Consider the following 19,098-nt stretch of genomic DNA (forward strand, 5'->3'; position numbering starts at 1 on the left):
AGTAATAACATATACTTTACCCTCTTCAATTCTTTATTTTCAATGAAATACTATCCATATTATTTGCTTATTTTCTGCATGTAATATACTACATGTGAGGCAGGCTGTCAGTGTCAGGCACAATGTAAAAGACATCATTTACTTAAATCATTATTTATACATGTATGATATTCAGTCAACTTATAGATTCTTCATAGACTTTTTTATTCCATGCTGCTGCTATGTGTTGTATATGGATTTAAATGTATTTGTTTTTGTAGGTGGACTGCTATATAAGATTTGATGGAGTGTTCCATTAAAAAAAAGAGAGAGAGCTAAATTTGGTACCTAAACTTGAGGACAATGATCACCAACGTGCACACATTTCTGAATTGGCATAGCTTTTATTTAGTATTTATCTTTATCTCAATGTCATAAAGCACCATTTACTTTCCCATTTTGGATGTTAATTAATAATAAGTTGTAGTTTTGACTGTTTTGCCCACTGCAGGTGACCACCTGAGTGCCATATTGAATTCTGTTCAGTCACGGCCCAATCTCCCAGCTCCTTCCATCTTTGATCAAGCTGCAAAACCTCCCTCTTCCTTAGTCCACAGCCCATTTGTGTTCGGACAGCCCCTTTCCTTCCAGCAGCCTCAGCTTCAGAGTAAGTCTGTCAGCCTTACCTGCCTCATCAAACCATTTCTGAAGCTTTATTCTCAATTGTTTATCAGTTACTACTTTTTTATCAAATCACCTATTTGGTTTTATTTAATTAGTTGTTATCCCTGCCCACATTTTTGAAGCATTTAAACTATTCTGCAGCTAAGACATTGTTTTTAATCACACATTTTTTTACTTAGTCTAGCTTTTAAAATGAGTATCATATTTCCATTCTAATTCTAGTATAAGTAAATACATACTATAAAACATGTTAGAAAAATATGTTGGATTTAAGATTTTCTTTTTTAATATGCATGGTTATAGTAAGTATCAATTGTAGGGATAACTTTCATTGTTTTACATTGGATTTTTGTTACTGATGTAGCAAAGGAAAAAATCTATTTCATTGTGTCAGTGGAGAGACTTTGGGTAGATTTGTTTGTTTTTCTTTTTTTTAAGTGGATTTAGTATCCATCAAATGTATAGCAATTCAAGTTTCCAAATCTTCTGAAATTGCTAAGTTTCCTTTTGCCTTTTCCCCTTTAATATGTTAAACTAATCATTTGATCCTAGTTATGCCTTCAAGGATTATTCTAGCACTGCATGCATAGTAGTAACTCACATTGGTCTGGAAAATAGATCCAACCAAATCTCACTTAAGTAATGATTCTTTTTTCTTAATAACTTCCTGAGGTTTTCACATTAACTTCTCAAAGCTGCTTACAGTATGACAGTGGTATTTTTTTGGCTTTCCACTCATATTAGCTATACATTATTTAAAAACACTCAAAAAAATAGTTCATGAAAGTCTCAGTTTACATAGTCATTTTTTTGGATTCGAATGCATGACCTCTTTGTGATAATAAAATATACTTACATTTAGGTCTAAGTTTTTCCTTTTATCACTTTTATCAGGATTGCTCAACAGAATGCCAACTTGCTTGATTTTTATTAAGAACCAGGATAGCATATTCTTAGTAAATTATGTTTTTCATTATGGATTATAAATCCTATGTAAAGACCATATTAAAGTACAAACTTTTCTGAATTTACGCTATATGGTAGGCATGTTTAAGTAATGAAATTAATTAGCTTGGAGCTATAAGTAGCATCTGTAAATAGTATCTAATTCTAGCAAGCCATCACACATCTATTCATAGATAATATTCACTTGAATGTATTTAAGAGAATAATTTTAAGGGAATAGAACAGTGTTCATGTGTGTGAAACAGTTTTTTCCACCCATAATAAGCATTACAGAGAAATGAAGATTTAGGTTACTAATTTTATGGAGCCACGAACTTTTTACATTCAGATGTAGCCATGTAGCAGAAAGTTTTAAAATAAGGACAAGGGTGAAAACAAAAAAGAAGAAAATCATAATTGGTCAGACAGAAAATTCATATTAGAAATAAAAATTTTGAAGGGAAATTTTGTTTTTTAATTAAATTCAGTTTTATTGAGATATAGTCACATACCATACAGTCATCCATGGTGTACAATCAACTGTTCATAGTACCATCATATAGTTATGCTTTCATCACCCCAATCTATTTTAGAACATTTTCCTTATACCAGAAAGAATAAGAAGGAAATATAAAAGTCAAAAAGAACACTCAAATCATCCCCCCATCCCACCCTCTCTTTCATTTAGTTTTTGTCCCCATTTTTCTACTCATCTATCCATACAATGGATAAAGAGAATGCGATCCACAAGGTTTTCACAATCAAACTGTCACGCATTATAAGCTGTATTGTTATACAATCATCTTCAAGAGTCAAGGCTACTGGGTTGTAGTTTGATAATTTCAGGTATTTACTCCTAGCTGTCACAATACATTAAAACCTAAAAAGGGTTATCTATATAGTGCGTAAGAATATCCACCAGAGTGACTTCTCTACTCCATTTGAGATCTCTCAGCCACTGAAACTTTATTTTGTTTCGTTTTGCATTGCCCTTTTGGTCAAGAAGATGTTCTCAATCCCACAATGCTGGGTCCAGATTCATCCCTGGGAGTCGTATCCTGCGTTCCCAGGGAGATTTATACCCCTGGGAGTCAGGTCCCATGTAGGGGGGAGGACAGTGAGCTCACCTGCCAAGTTGGCTTAGCTAGAGACAGCGGGCCACATTTGGGCAACAAAGAGGTACTCACGGGTATACTCTTAGGCACAATTATAAGCAGGTTTAGCCTCTCCTTTGCAGTAACGAGCTTCAGGCTTCGTAAGGGCTTCGCATATCAAACTGTCAGTCCTCAGTGTTTGTGAGAACATCAGCAACAATCCAGGTGAGGAAGTACAACACCTCTGCATTTTTCCCCAGCTCCTCAGGGGGGACCCAAATGTATATTTTTATTCTCTGCCCAAATTACTTTGGCATGTGTCACTATTTCATTCTAACCTATACAAACCTACCATTTCTCACTTCCTATTCAAAGTTCCATGTAATTATGGTGTTTGAACAAACTGACTGTAGAAGTCATATTGTTTAGAAAATATAGATCCTGCACCAAATAAACATCTCTTCTTAAAGGGAAATTTTAAATTTCTTGATTGTGTCATAGTAGCAGCAGACAAAAGAACTAAGAGTAAAAACCTTTTGTTCTACCTTAAAAGTCATTGCAAGTCTTCGTAAAAACAAAGGTAATACCTATTTTTATTTGCAAATTTTAATTAATGAAATATTTTGTTTTGAAACAAAATATAAAGACCATAGTACAGTTTGATTTTTCTCTTTCAGGAGATTTACACTGTGTCAGTATAATTTTATGAATATTGTATATAAATGTTATCAGTACCACTGCTTCCTTTACCACCGTCTTGGGAGCAAATTTGACTTCATAGCTTAGAAATGTCTCAGTTACCAATTTTCTGAATATTTACTTGTCTATACTTTGTTAATGGGAATTACTCAGTCCTTTTTAAAAAGCTGTTATTATCAGCAGAATATCATTGAAGATTGGTTTCCAAATTTCAGAAAATAAAAGTCCTAATCTTCAGTATAAGTGAAAAATGTCTGGAATCAAAACAGTAGTTTTAATATTTTTAAAATAAATTAGATTTCTATTAGTCACATTAATATTAAGATAGTTAAATATGGCAGAGTGCTTATTGTTAAGACTATCAAGATACTTTTTTCCTAAACTTCACTGCCATTCCATCCACCAGCATTTCACCTTGTTTTAGAAGATAACTTATTCCTACTGAACCTCCCTTTATCAGTTAATTAAATGAAAATTATTTTTGTCTTATACTTTTTGATAATAAAGTATAAAACATTACATATAGAAGACACAAAAAAATTTACTAATCTCTGTTTTTATGGAGAGTCATCACTACATACAAACACTTTAATACATTGAGGTAATGTGTGTAATCTCCATTTTGTAGGTGAAGAAACAGAGGCTTAGAGAGGGTAAATGATTTGCCCTTGAATCATATATATGAAATGGCAGAGCCAAACTTGAGGCTGGTTCGACAAGGGCCATGTTTTAATTACTTAGCCTTGCCTACTGATGAATAATGGAAAATCTGTTCTTTAATATTTTTAAAATTTCTGTTTACATTTAGTTCCAGTATCTAGAGTATTCGTTTTGTTCACATTAATTATATTCCCTTTAAAGTTTAATTTTAAGGATGTAGACTAGTTTAAAAGAAAAAACGATTTTCTCAATTTTATAAATCAAATTCCTAGATGGACAATTTCTACAGCAACACATGTAAACTGCCCAAATTTTATCTTTATGTAGCATTTCTAAGAGCATTATTGTCAGTAATTGTTTTTCTGCCCTTAAGCATAATTTTTTCACTAATAGTTGGAATTTAAAATAATCTGGTACATTAATGTACCAGATTAAAAATAATCCTTTATTTTTAAATTAGCAAAAATATTTTATTATGCATGCACAAACACATAAATATATATATATGAATTATTTCAACTGCCATTCTAGAGAAATAGAATAATTACAGAAATGTTAAAATTTTCTTGTTTTATCGTGTGTGAGAGCATGTGCACACAGGCATGAGAGAGAAGTGTATGTATAGAATTTTTCTTTATTGTTCTATATTTACTTTTTCATTTTTTACTTTAACTTTTTACTAATTTTTTAACTTTTAAAAATTAGTTATGTAGTGTTTAAGAATAGCTAAGCAATTTTGCAGTGAGGTTCTAGCGGACTGGGGGTAGGAAATTATGTCTGTGCCTCCTTTCTTTAAGAATATTACATTCCTTATTTTTATAATGTTTCTTCATTCCTTTTGAAAGTGTCATTTTATGTTACATAGCCCCTGTCAGAGTTTTACCCATCATAGGGTTTCAGGTAGTACTTATTGACTAGATGGTGCCATCTAAAATTAGCTCTTCTTACAATAAACCATGAATTTCAAATTATATATTTCTTGTTATCTTATAATAGGTATTCCAGTATTTACATGGAGTGTATCTTCAAATAAGAGAAACACTATTTCACTAGTAAATAAAACCAGCTATATTGATGATGATAAGTAGTCTAATAATTCTGGGTTTATACTAATTGAATTCTAAGCAACATCTTCCATCTGAAAGATTATATTCCAAATGACTGTGTTTAACATAGGTATTCTCTATCTGTCCAAGAGACTGGATAGTTTACTTTTAGTTTTTGGTAGGAAGAAGGTAAATAAACCATTAAGACAATTTATTATTGTCCCAGAGATTTTAAACATGTAATATACAGTACATGATAAAATATATATTACTTTCAATGCCCAGATATAATATCTCTAGGTTAACGTGCAACAAGAGTTTTTCTATTTCATACCCATATGTCACATTCTTAAATGGGATAAAACATTTTTAAATAGCACAAAAAGTTGACTTGAGTATCTGCATGGATATTTATTTTACATTTGAAAATACTAATATACTAAAGTATACATTGTTTACTTATTTAGCATGTAGAGTTGGGGTCATGCAAAGACTTAACACTCAAATTTTCCCTCCAAACCTTACTGGCCTTATTTAAGCTGTTTGTAACTTCTAAGCCCTTGCCTCATCCATAAAATAGATGCCTATTAAATGTCATCTGCCAGTAGTACTGCCTTTTGATGCAGACATTGAACATCTCTCCTACTCCAAGAAAATATGGAAGAGGTCTGAGTGAGAGCAGTCTATTCTTAGGATGGAATGAGCTGCAGATTTAGTAATAGACAAATGAGGCTTCCTTGCTATTCCTCAGTCCATTTTTACAGCATTATTTGTTTTGAGATTAATTCTTAATATAGCAAGCCTATATTCAGATATTAGTATAAATATTATTTTGAAAGCCAGATTTCATTCTAAGACTCAGAGGTCATTTTGAGTCCGGATTATAGTCATACCACAGAATTTGTCAATTTGCTTGCCATGAAGGTGTAGTATAGTAGATGGAACACTGGACTTGGGAAGGAGACCTGTGTTTTGTGACACTAAAGTGATCTCTTGGATCCTTTTTCTGCTCCTAAAGAAAAATCATATGATTTTCAACAATGATTTTTTAAAAGTAGAGTCAGCTTTTATTCTAATATTCCAGCTCCATAAAATTTTTCACACTTGAACCTTAATATCTGTTACAAAAGTTAACATATTTTTTTTAGTTTTGGCTCAAACATCCCTAGCATCCCTACAAATTCTTATCCTTTTAGTCAAGAGCCTGAATTTATCTTCACTCAGCCATCTTCTCTGTTGTAGGTTTATTAAGTCTGGAACCAAGTTCTTTTGCCTTCTTCGGCAGCAGTTTCTCCTTTGATCTCCACTTCATTCCAATAACTGAAAAAAGAGAATGCTGATGTCATAAGAGTGTTTCCTAGTGCATCTGTTTGCTTTCCCATCTATATTTAACCTTTTATCTCTCCCTCTGCTCCCACTTCCTTATTCTGTCCATCATGACAGATGAGTTATTCATTCTTCCATCCCTTATTCACTATACTTTTATTGAGTATCTGCTCTATGCTAAGTGATGGGGACCAAAAAGTAAAGAAAGTCTGATCACAGATTTTGGAAAGCTTCCAGAACATTGTGGAAGGCAGCTATGTGGAGGGGAGGGAGGGTTGTTGGCATTGTTTTAAGTGCTAGAGGAGCCATATACACAGGATGCAATGGAAGCATACGAGAGAAAGCTTCTAGTTCGGCTTGGATAGGTTAGGAAAAGCATTCAGAGTGTGGAAGGATTAATAGGAATTTATCAGTAGGGGATGTTAAAAAGCATTCCAGTTAAGAGAATGATAAGAGCTAAGTTACAGAAATTCATTAATTCAACAAATATTTAGTGAGCATCACCTACATGCCTGCATTCTTATTCTAGGTACTAGTTATGGAAAGAGACCAGTTTGGGAGGATTTTGCAGTTATCCAAGTAGAAAATGATGGTGGCTTTACCAGGGAACTAGCCATGGAGATAGTAATAAATAGTTGAATACTGAAACCAACAGATTTTCTTACATTTGAATAAGCAGTGAGAAAAGGGAAACAGAAGGGGGAATTGTAAGTTTTTGGCCAAGGCATTTGGAAGAATGTAGCTCCCATTTATTATAGGGATTGCAGGAGAAACAGGTTTCAGTGGCAATAACAGAGGCTTAGCTTTGAACATTATATTGTTAGCTACTGCTACGTGAAAAACCACCCCAGAATTTATGTCTTAAAACAAGCCTTATTTATTTGGCTCACAATTCTATAGATGGGCAGATTTATCTGGCTTCAAGTAGACAGTTCTCCTGGTCTTGGCTGGGTTCCTTCATGCAGCTGTTGTCAGCTACAGGTTAGCTAGGCAATTTTGCCTCTGAGGGTTGGCTGATAATTGGCTGGTATAAAATGAGTCATTGAGCCAAGTGGCTCAAATCATTCAGTGATCTAATTTGGGCTTGTTTACATGGAGATGGCAGGAGTCTGAGAGAATAGAAGCATACATGGTCTCTTGAGGCTTAGGCTTACAACCAGCACATCATGTATGCTGTATTCTCTTATTCAAAGCAAGTCACCTTGCCGCCTATGTTCAAAGCTGGCGAAAGAGATGCCACCTTTTAACGAGAAGAGCTACATAGGGGCATGGATACAGGAAGAAAAATAATTGTGACTGTGCCAGTTTGAATGTATTATGTCCCCCAAATGCCATTATCTTTGATGTAATCTTGTGTGGGCAGACCTATCAGTTTTTCAATTGTAATTCTTTGAGTGTTTACATGGAGATGTGCCCCACCTGACTGTGGATGATGACTCTGATTGGATAATTTCCATGGAGGTGTTGGCCCGCTCATTTGGGGTGGGTCTGTTAAATCACTAGAGCCATATAAATGAGCTGACAGATAGAGGGAACTCAGTGTAGTGCAGCTGTAAGTGACGTTTTGAAGAGGAGCTACAGCCAAGAGGCACACTTTGAAGAATGCACAGGAACCGAGAGAGGAGCTGCAGATGATAGGACAGTTTGAAGACAGCCGTTGAAAGCAGACTTTTGCTCCGGAGAAGCTGAGAGAGGAAAAACGCCCCAAGAGCAACTAAGAGTGATATTTTTGAGGAACTGCAGCCTAGAGAGGAACATCCTGGGAGAAAGCCATTTTGAAACCAGAAGTCTGTAGCAGACGCCAGCCACATGCCTTCCCAGCTAACAAGAGGTTTTCTGGACACCATTGGTCATCCTCCAGTGAAGGCACCCAATTGCTGATATGTTACCTTGGACACTTTATGGCCTTAAGACTATAACTGTGTAACCAAGTAAACCCCCTTTATAAAAACCAATCCATTTCTGGTGTTTTGCATTCTGGCAGCATTAGCAAACTAGAACAGTGACCATGTTTGTAAACAGTCTATCTCAGATAAGTTTGATGTTCCTATCAAATCCAAGTGGAGATATTAAGTTAGGATAGATATGTGAGCCTGGAGTTCAGGGGGAATGTCTGGGCAGGGCATATAAATTGGGAATCCGTTAGTTTATAGCAGAATAATTTGATTTATGGAGAATTATAGTTATATCTATATAGATGGATATAGGCCATAAGGGTGGATGAGAGCAGGAGAGTAGGTATGGGTAGAAAAGAGAAGAGCTTTGATCTCTTCCAAGTCAAAAAACCTAACAAAAGGATTTTCATGGTTTTGCATTTAATTAAATTTAAAAGGTTTTTAAGTATTTCAAATTATATTTTCAGGTTAGCTCTGCCTTTTCTCCTACTTTGCTATTCTCTAAAACACCTGTATTGTAGTATATCTAACTACTTAGGCTTAGCAAAATGAAATGGTACAGTGGGAAGGTATCTTACACTGGGAATGAATCTTTTAAATTAGACTTTTCATTACCCATCATTAGACTGTTTTTCTTTCCCCCTTTTGTTTAAGAAATCTACACAATCAGGAGCCATTACATCATATGGTGTAGAATTTTTAGTTTATTTGAGAAGTCATCTCAAATCCAGCTCTCGTTTTGGAGATGAGAGAATTATAGGTGAGTTACCCAAAGTCATACAGTTAGCTGGTGGGTAAGTCTGTGGTGTGCCCTGACTCACTCCAATGGTATTTTTCAACTTACAACCCATTACCTTCTCTAGAATGTAAGAACTGGAAAAGACAAGAGATCATTTAGTCCTGCCTTCTTCTTGTGTATCTTACATCACTGAACAACATCCTGAAACACTTTCACCAGATGAGAAATTCACAATATCACCAGACAATTGTGTTTTTCAATTCTTCCCAGTCTTTTAGTAGAGAACATGGAAATAAAAATGCTTCCCTCTACCCTCCTCCCCACAATAATAGTAAAAGAGGATGGAGCAATGCTTCCACTTTATTTTCATTTCCATGCTTCCCCAATTTGAGGCAGTGAGCTAGTGCCCACTTTTTCTTCTTTCTCCAGCATTACTTTAAAAGTATCTTATCCTAAAAGCATTTTAGTTTTGATTTAGTTTTAGATGTTGCTCTGGTACTTACATGTGGTGTCCTCCTCAGGATATCATGTCCAGGGGTAGGACATGGTTTTCATGGTTAGTGTTAATCACCTGATCAAAATGTCTGATTTCCCTGGTATATAGTTATTTTCTGTCTCCACCCACCTCCACAACTAATTAGCGATTTGTGGGGAGCCAGAGTTTTACTTTTAAGACCATCCCCAGCCCTCTAAGTGTCTCTAGTTACTGCTTAAGGGGCATTATACCTATCTTTTCTTAGAATTTTTCTAAATTATTCTAAGGCACAGGAAACATGCACATCAAATTATGCTCAAAATTTTTCCTGTCTCAGCTATCATAAATTCTGAAATGATATACTTTTCCCCAATGTTCTATACCTTAACCTTATTTCCTGGGCATTTACTATTTTCATCCATCTTCTTTCCTTTCTCCCTTCATGTCATGTGACTTAATGTTCTAGTGACAAGTTTGTTTCTATTTTATCCTTAAGTTGGAAATTTTGCTCTTTCATTTTTTTTTTGCAATCCTTTTTGTGCTAACATTTTTGTAAATAAATTTTAGTTCCAATGCCATGTATAAGCTCCTTTAGAATTCACTTAATTCTACCTTTTGTTCACATAATTCTACCTTTCTACTGATAAATTTACTTTAAAGAAGGATTCTGGGTATATCAATTATATAACAAAGACTCAATCTAGACAACTGCCATAGCTAAAAATATATAATGATCAACAGTTACCTTATTGTAAATCCCCTGAAGCATTGATAAAAGAATTATGAATGATAGTTAAACTTACTATCTATCTGCTTATTGTTTGGTTGTTTACATCTTTTGCGGAGTTGATGGTATCATTTATATATTATTTCCACAAGGACCAATAAACTAGATTTTTATCTTTTTAAATAAATAATTAGAAATTTCCAGAGTATCTGAAATATAATTTAGACTTAGCTATTTACTGCCCGAATGTTGTAGAAGTCTATGCTGTCAAAGGCATTTGAAGTTCTATTCAGAGAAAAGTGCAAATGTACAATTACTGGGATTTAAATTGGGTCAAGAAAGTCAGCAACACTGCTCCCACCATTCTACCATGAACATGATGAAGTTTTATCATCATTGTGGATGAGCTACAGAATTAGAAAATTGTTTTATGTCTTAAAATATGTATAAACACACATAAGCATAGATAGCTATAAAACAAACAAGATACAGTGAAACCTGAACATTTGTCTTTATACTTATAAAATTTCCTCAAGTTCTTTCAAATGTCTATGGTGAAACTGCTTCTAGCAGTTTTACTGAGACTGTAAAATTTATAACTGCTATACTGCCTCCTTAAAACTAGACAACAGGGGGTTCCAAGATGGCAGAATAGAAGAGACAGCAAAATTCTCCTCCATGAAAAACACTAGATAAAGGACAGAAAGTGCTCCAGAACAGTAGTGCCAGGGTTCCACCAGCTGGAAAGGGACTTCTACACTCATAGTAACTGTGTATTTGGAGAAACTGAGAGGCTGCATTCTGAGATGGGTGAGTGTTCAGCCTGGAACACTGCTGGGGAACAGGCAGCCGAAGCCGCAGATGAGTGCAATGGAGAGTAGCCTTCCATACCCCAGGCACCCTTCTCAGTACCTGGCGTGGGTGATAATCCTTCACAGACCCACAGTCAGGAGCCCCTGTGCCAGGGACTGGCCATCAGAGCAGGCAGACAGTCACGGAAGTGGGTGACTTTTCATGCCCCATGCAGCCATCTTTGCAGCTGGCTTGGAGACACCTCTTCACAGCACCATGACTGAGCTCTTCCTTGAGGGAATTCAGGATTCAGCAGGCTTGTGATGGCACCCACTCTTCCTCCACAGAAGCCCACGGTATGCACAGCCTAGAGGCAGGGGTGCTGCACAGAAGTGCCAGGAGCCCTCACCCAATCCAAGGGACTCATGGGTGCCCACAAGGGAGTCTCTGGGGCATCCTAGCTGGAGGGTGAGACACACTGCTTTGCGGCCCTGGAGTGCTCGACCTGCAGTCCCAGGAATGGCCAGGACCACTGTATCCTGGAGCGGGCTCCCTGCCAAACTACACAGGACATGCCCCCCCCACACACACACACACACAGGGCTGGCAGTCTCCACTGCACATGAAAAATTGGTGCAGTGATTAGACCTGCACATGGTTTGGACCCCTACTCAGTACATGGACAGAAGTTGGGGAGAACTGGCTTGAGGATAACAGGAGGCTTGGGAGTGCCATCTGCTGGTAGGTCAGGGAAAATGCCTCCGCCAAGCTGTAGCTCTGTCAAATTATAGATAAATGATATAATAAGTCTGCATATCCTAAAAGAACCCTATCAAGATAAGCAAATGCCAGAAGGCCAAAAACTACAGAAAATTATAAAGCACATGAAGAAATCAGAAGATATGGATAACCCAAATGCCCAGTTTAAAAAGCCGGAGGAGACACAGAACTTGGAGCAATTAATCAAAGAAGTACTCACAAATTTCAGTATCATGGCTCAGGGTATAAAGGACATGAAGAAGACCCTAGAAGAGCATAAAGAAGAATTTGCAAGAGTAAGTTAAAAAATAGCAGATCTTATGGAAATCAAACATTCTGCTGATCAAATTAAAAAGATTCTTGAGACACAGAACACCAGATTTGAAGAGGTAGAGGAAAGAATTAACAAACTTGAGGATAGCGTGATGGAAAATGAAAGCACAAAAGAATGAATGCTGAAAAAAATTGAAAAATTTGAAATAAATCTCAGGGAAATGATGGACAACATGGAGCACACAAATATAAGAATCATCTGTGTTCCAGAAGGGGAAGAGAAGAATAAAGGGCTAGGAAGAGTATCCGAAGACATTGTTTGGGAAAACTACACAACCTTTCTAAACAACATAAATATGCAAATCATGGATGCCCAAACAAATTCCAAATAGAATAAATCCAAATAAAACCACTCCAAGACATATATATTCTGGTCAGATTGTCAAATGCTGAAGAGGAGAAGATTGTGAAAGCAAAAAGAGAGAAGCGATTCACCACATACAAGGGAAACAACATAAGACTAAGCAGTGACTACCCACAGGGCACCATGAAGGCAAGGTGGCACTGGTATGATATGTTTAAAATTCTGAAAGAAAAAAATTGCCAGCCAAGAATTCTTTATCCAGCAAAGCTCTCCTTCAAAAATGAGGGACATCTTAAAATTTTCTAGACAAATGCTGAGAAAATTTGCTAACAAGAGAACTGCCCTACAAGAAATACTAAAGGGAGCTCTACCAGCTGAGAAAAAAAAAAAAGGAGAGAGAGTTCTGGAGAGGGGCACAGAACTGAAGAGTTTTATTCGGGGTACCTTAAAGGAAATATAGAGAGAGAGGGGAAAAATACATCTGACAAATAAAACCGGAAGATAGGATGACTGATTCAGGAACTGCCTTCACAGTAATAATATTGAATGTGAATGGATTAAACTCCGCAATGGAAAGATATAGATTGGCAGATTGGATTTAAAAATATTAATCATCACTATGTTGCTTACAACAGGCTTATCTTAGACCCAGTGACACAAAGAAATTGAAAGTGAATGGATGGAAAAAAAAATATTCCATGCAAGCTACAGCCAAGAGAGAGCAGGGATAGCAATACTAATTTCACATAAAATAGACTTTAAATGCAAGGATGTCATAAGAAACAATGAAGGACACTATATACTAATAAAAGGGACAATTCAACAAGAAGAAATAACAATCATAAGTGTTTATGCACCCAATCAAGGTGCTCCAAAGTACATGAGACAAACACTGGCAATACTGAAGGAAGCAATAGATGTTTCCACAATAATTGTGGGAGACTTTAGTGTATCACTGTCTCCTGTAGATAGATCAAAAGACAGAGGACCAGTAAGGAACTTGAGAATCTAAACAATGTGATAAATGAATTAGACTTAACAGACATATTTAGGGCATTGCATCCCAAATCACCAGGATATACATTCTTCTCTAATGCTCATGGAACTTTCTCCAGGATAGCTCATATGCTGGGGCATAAAACAAGCCTCAGTAAATTTAAAAAGACTGAAATTATTCAAAGCACATTCTCTGATCAGACTGGAATACAACTAGAAGTCAATAACCATCAAAGATCTAGAACATTCATAAACATCTGTAGGTTAAATAACAAATTCCTACACAATCAGTGGGTCAAAGAAGAAATTGCAAGTGAAATTGCCAAGTATCTGGAGATGAATGAAAATGAGAAGATAACATATCAAAACTTATGGGATGCAGCGAAGGTGGTACTGAGCAGGAAATTTATAATTCTAAATGCATACATTAAAAAGGAAGAAAGCTAAAATCCAAGAACTAGTGGACAACTGAAGAGGCTAGAAAATGAAGAGCAGTCTAACCCTAAAGCAAGCAGAAGCAAAGGAATAACAAGGATTAAAGCAGAAATAAATGATATGGAGGGAAAAAAAAGAATAGAGAGCATAAATAAAACCAAAATTTGGGTCTTTGAGAAGATCAACAAGATTGACAGACCCTTAGCTAGACTAACAAAGTAAAACGAGAGAAGACCCAAATAAACAAAAATAAATGAGAGAGGGAACGTAACTGCGGATACTGAAGAAATTTTAAAAATCATAAGAGAATACTATGAACAGCTGTATGCCAACAAACTAGATAATTTAGAGGAAATGGGTAATTTCCTGAAAACACGTGAACAACCTAGACAGACCAGAGAAGAAATAGAAGACCTCAACAGACCAATCACAAGCAAAGAGATCCAGTCAGTCATCAAAAAGCTTCCTGCAAATAAAAGCCCAGGGCCAGATGGCTTCACAGGGGAATTCTACCAAACTTATCAAAAAGAACTGACACCAATCCTACTTAAACACTTTCAAAAAATTGAAGAAAATGGAGTACTATCTAACTCATTTTATGAAGCCAACATCACTCTAATGCCAACAAGGAAAACTATAGGCCAATCTCCCTAATGTACATAGATGCAAAAATTCTTAACAAAATACTTGCAAATCGCATCCAAGGACACATTGCAAAAATCATACACCATGACCAAATGGAGTTCATTCCAGGCATGCAAGGATGGTTCAACATAAGAAAATCAATCAATGTATTACAGCACAGTAACAAATCAAAAGAGAAAAGTCAAATGATAATCTCAGTATATGCTGAAAAAGCATTTGACAAAATTTAGCATCCCTATTTGATAAAAACACTTCAAAAAGTAGGAATTGAAGGAAACTCCCTCAATATGAAAAAGGGCATATATGAAAAACCCACAGCCAGCATAGTACTCAATGGCAAGGGACTGAAAGCCTTCCCCTTCCTTCTAAGATCAGAATGAGACAAGGATGCCTGCTGTCACCATTATTATTCATCATTGTGCTTGAGGTTCCAGCAAGAGCAATCCAGCAAGACAAAGAAAGAAAAGACATCCAAATTGGAAAGGAAGTAGTACAACTGTCATTATTTGCAGATGATATGATCTCATTTGGAAAACCCGAGAAATTAATGACACGGCTACTTGAGCTAATAAATTTAGCAAAGTGGCATGGGATACAAGATTAATGCACATAATTGAGTAAGGTTCCTTCCTATACACTAGGAATGACCTAACTGAAGAGACCCTCAAGAAAAAGATTCTATTCACAATAACAACTAAAAAAATCAAGTACCTACAAATAGACTTAACCAAAAATGTAAAAAACCTTTTCTAAACAGAAAATTACATAACTTTACTAAAAGAAATAGAAGGGAAACTAAAGACATGGAAAAATATTACGTGTTCATGGACAGGAAGGCTAAACATCGTTAAGGTGTCAATCCTACTCAAACTGATCTACAAATTTAATGAAATTCCAATCAAAATTCCCACAACCTACTTTGTATTTATTTGGAAGGGAAGGATGCCTCAAATTACTAAAAACATTCTAAAAAAGAAAAATGAAGTGGAAGAAATTACACTTCCTTACTTTGAAGCTTACTGTAAAGCTATAGTAGTCAAAACAGCATGGTATTGGCACAAAGATAAGCATATTGATCAGTGGAATCAAATTGAGAATTCAGAAACAGAAACTCTGAGACCTGTGGTCAGCTGATTTTTGATAAGGCCCACAAATCCACCTAACTGGGACATAACAGTCTCTTCAACAGATGGGGCTGGGATAACTGGATATCTATATCCAAAAGAATGAAGGAGGACCCCTGTCTCACACCCTACCAAAAAATTAACTCAAAGTGGATCAAACTCCTCAATATAAGAGACAGTACCATAAAACCCCTAGAAGATAACGTAGGGAAACAACTTCAAGACCTAATATTAGGAGGTCACTTCTTAGACCTTATACCCAAAGCACAAACTGCAAAAGAAAATAGATAAATGGGAACTCCTCAAAATTAAAAGCTTCTGTACCTCAAAGGAATTAGTCAAAAAGGTAAAGAGGTAGCTCAATGGGAAAAAATATTTGGAAACCATATATCTGATAAGACTGATACCTTGCATATATAAAGAAGTCGTACAACTCAATGACAGTAGTACAAACCGCCCAATTATAAAATGGGCCAAAGATATGAAAAGATATTTCTCTGAAGAAGAAATACAAATGGCTAAAAAACACATGAAGAAAATGTTCATCTTCACAAGCTATTAGGGAGATGCAAATCAAGATCACAATGATATGTCATCTCATACCAATTAGAATAGCTGCATTAAACAAACAGGAACTCTTAATCATTTCTGGTGGAATTGTATAATGGTACAGCCATTCTGGAGGACTGTTTGGTGGTTCCTCAGAAAACTAGATTTCAGCTTACCCAATGATCAGCAATTTCACTTCTCTGTATATACCCAGAAGATCTAAAAGCAGTGACACAAACAGATATTTGCACACCAATGTTTGTAGCAGCATTGTTCACAATTGCCAAGAGATGGAAACAATCCAAATGTCCTTCAGCAGATGAGTAAATAACCAAATGTGGTATATACACACGACAGAATACTACACTGCAGTAAGAAGGAATGAGGTCATGAAACATATGACGATATGGATGAACCTTTAAGACATAATGCTGAGTGAAATAAGCCAGACACAAAAGGAGAGATATTGTATGTTAGCGCTAATGTGAACTCTGTGAAAAATGTAAAAAAATTAGTATCTTATAATGTCAAATATAGGGGCTCTAGAGATAGTCAGAACCTACTGAAGGAGGAATAATCATCAAATATGTACAGATATGATAATGAGGGTGATCTTAATGGTATGGGAATGGTCAAGAGTGACTATGGTTCATCAATGGGATTATAAGTATTAGTGACACATTAAAGGTGAACATGTTTGTAAATGGTTGTTTATAGGCACATAACCCACAGAATAGCACCACAAAGCTAAATAAGTGTTAACATGATAAACTTATAAGGTCTGACACTGGTGCACGGGGTTAACAACAGAGTGGCATGGAAAAACTACCCATTACGTATTAATGACTATATTTAATAGCAGTATCGTAACCAACTCTACACTAATACTAGGGATGAATAATTAGCAGCTGATAAGAGCGCTGGGATGTATTATGTTATGATAATTGTTTAAAACTGAGAGTGTTGATGATTGTACAACCAAGTGAAGAAAATGCAAGAAATTGACTATCTTGGGGCAAGATAGGAACCCACTACTTAATAAACCAATCTCTCCTCTCGAGCCTTGCTCTTTTGAAATTTAGGACTGTAAATAGGAGGCTGAGGAGAGGCAGGGCAAGATGGCAGACTGGTGAGCTGTATGTTTTAGTTACTCCTCCAGGAAAGTAGGTAGAAAGCCAGGAACTGCGTGGACTGGACACCACAGAGCAATCTGACTTTGGGCATACTTCATACAACACTCATGAAAACGTGGAACTGCTGAGATCAGCGAAATCTGTAAGTTTTTGCGGCCAGGGGACCCGTGCCCCTCCCTGCCAGGCTCAGTCCCGGGGGAGGAGGGGCTGTCAGCTCCGGGAAGGAGAAGGGAGAACTGCAGTGGCTGCCCGTATCGGAAACTCATTCTACTGATTCAAACTCCAACCATAGATAGACTGAGACCAGACACCAGAGAATCTGAGAGCAGCCAGCCCAGCAGAGAGGAGACAGGCATAGAAAAAAAACAACACGAAAAACTCCAAAATAAAAGCGGAGGATTTTTGGAGTTCCGGTGAACATAGAAAGGGGAAGGGCCCTGAGGCGCATATGCAAATGCCAAAGAAAAGCTGATCTCTCTGCCCTGTGGACCTTTCCTTAATGGCCCTGGTTGCTTTGTCTCTTAGCATTTCAATAACCCATTAGATCTCTGAGGAGGGCCTGTTTTGTTTTGTTTTTTTTTAATCCTTTTTTCTTTTTCTAAAACAATTACTCTAAGAAGCCCAATACAGAAAGCTTCAAAGACTTGCTATTTGGGCAGGTCAAGTCAAGAGCAGAACTAAGAGAGCTCTGAGACAAAACAATAATCCAGTGGCTGAGAAAATTCACTAAACACCACAACTTCCCAAGAAAGGGGGGGTGTCCGCTCACAGCCATCATCCTGGTGGACAGGAAACACTCCTGCCCATCACCAGCCCCATAGCCCAGAACTGCCCCAGACAACCCAGTGTGACGGAAGTGCTTCAAATAACAGGCACACACCACAAAACTGGGCGTGGACATTAGCCTTCCCTGCAACCTCAGCTGATTGTCCCAGAGTTGGGAAGGTAGAGCAGTGTGAATTAACAAAGCCCCATTCAGCCATCATTTGAGCAGACTGGGAGCCTCCCTACACAGCCCAGCAGCCCAGAACTGCCCTGGGGGTACGGCACTCACCTGTGACATAGCACAGTCATCCCTCAACAGAGGACCCGGGGTGCACGGCCTGGAAGAGGGGCCCACTTGCAAGTCTCAGGAGCCATACGCCAATACCAAGGACTTGTGGGTCAGTGGCAGAGACAAACTGTGGCAGGACTGAACTGAAGGATTAGACTATTGCAGCAGCTTTAAAACTCTAGGATCACCAGGGAGATTTGATTGTTAGAGCCACCCCCCCCTCCCTGACTCCCCAGAAACACGCCCCATATACAGGGCAGGCAACACCAACTACACACGCAAGCTTGGTACACCAATTGGACCCCACAAGACTCACTCCCCCACTCACCAAAAAGGCTAAGCAGGGGAGAACTGGCTTGTGGAGAACAGGTGGCTCGTGGACGCCGCATGCTGGTTTGTTAAAGTGTACTCCACGAAGCTGTAGATCTGATAAATTAGAGATAAGGACTTCAATTGGTCTACAAATCCTAAAAGAACCCTATCAAGTTCAGCAAATGCCACGAGGCCAAAAACAACAGAAAATTAACGAGGCCAAAAACAACAGAAAATTATAAAGCATATGAAAAAACCAGACGATATGGATAACCCAAGCCGAAGCACCCAAATCAAAAGACAAGAAGAGACACAGCACCTAGAGCAGCTACTCAAAGAACTAAAGATGAACAATGAGACCATAGTACGGGAGATAAAGGAAATCAAGAAGAC

At 37.1% G+C, this 19,098-nt stretch overlaps 1 protein-coding gene across 3 annotated transcripts in view; it reads left to right on the forward strand.

The window, feature by feature from the left end:
- Nucleotides 1-19,098, forward strand: part of MYCBP2 (MYC binding protein 2) — a 377,400-nt gene that overhangs the window by 273,592 nt on the left and 84,710 nt on the right. For 2 of the 3 annotated variants that reach the window (XM_037800440.1, XM_037800439.1), the window contains exon 40: nt 467-646. The exons of the other annotated variant lie outside the window; for it this stretch is intronic. In XM_037800440.1, coding sequence (XP_037656368.1) covers nt 467-646 — 180 coding nt within the window. The remainder of the gene's footprint in view (nt 1-466; nt 647-19,098) is intronic. 3 annotated transcript variants of the gene reach the window in all.

The sequence above is a fragment of the Choloepus didactylus genome, chromosome 12, assembly GCF_015220235.1.
Source record: "Choloepus didactylus isolate mChoDid1 chromosome 12, mChoDid1.pri, whole genome shotgun sequence".
NCBI lineage: Eukaryota > Metazoa > Chordata > Mammalia > Pilosa > Megalonychidae > Choloepus > Choloepus didactylus.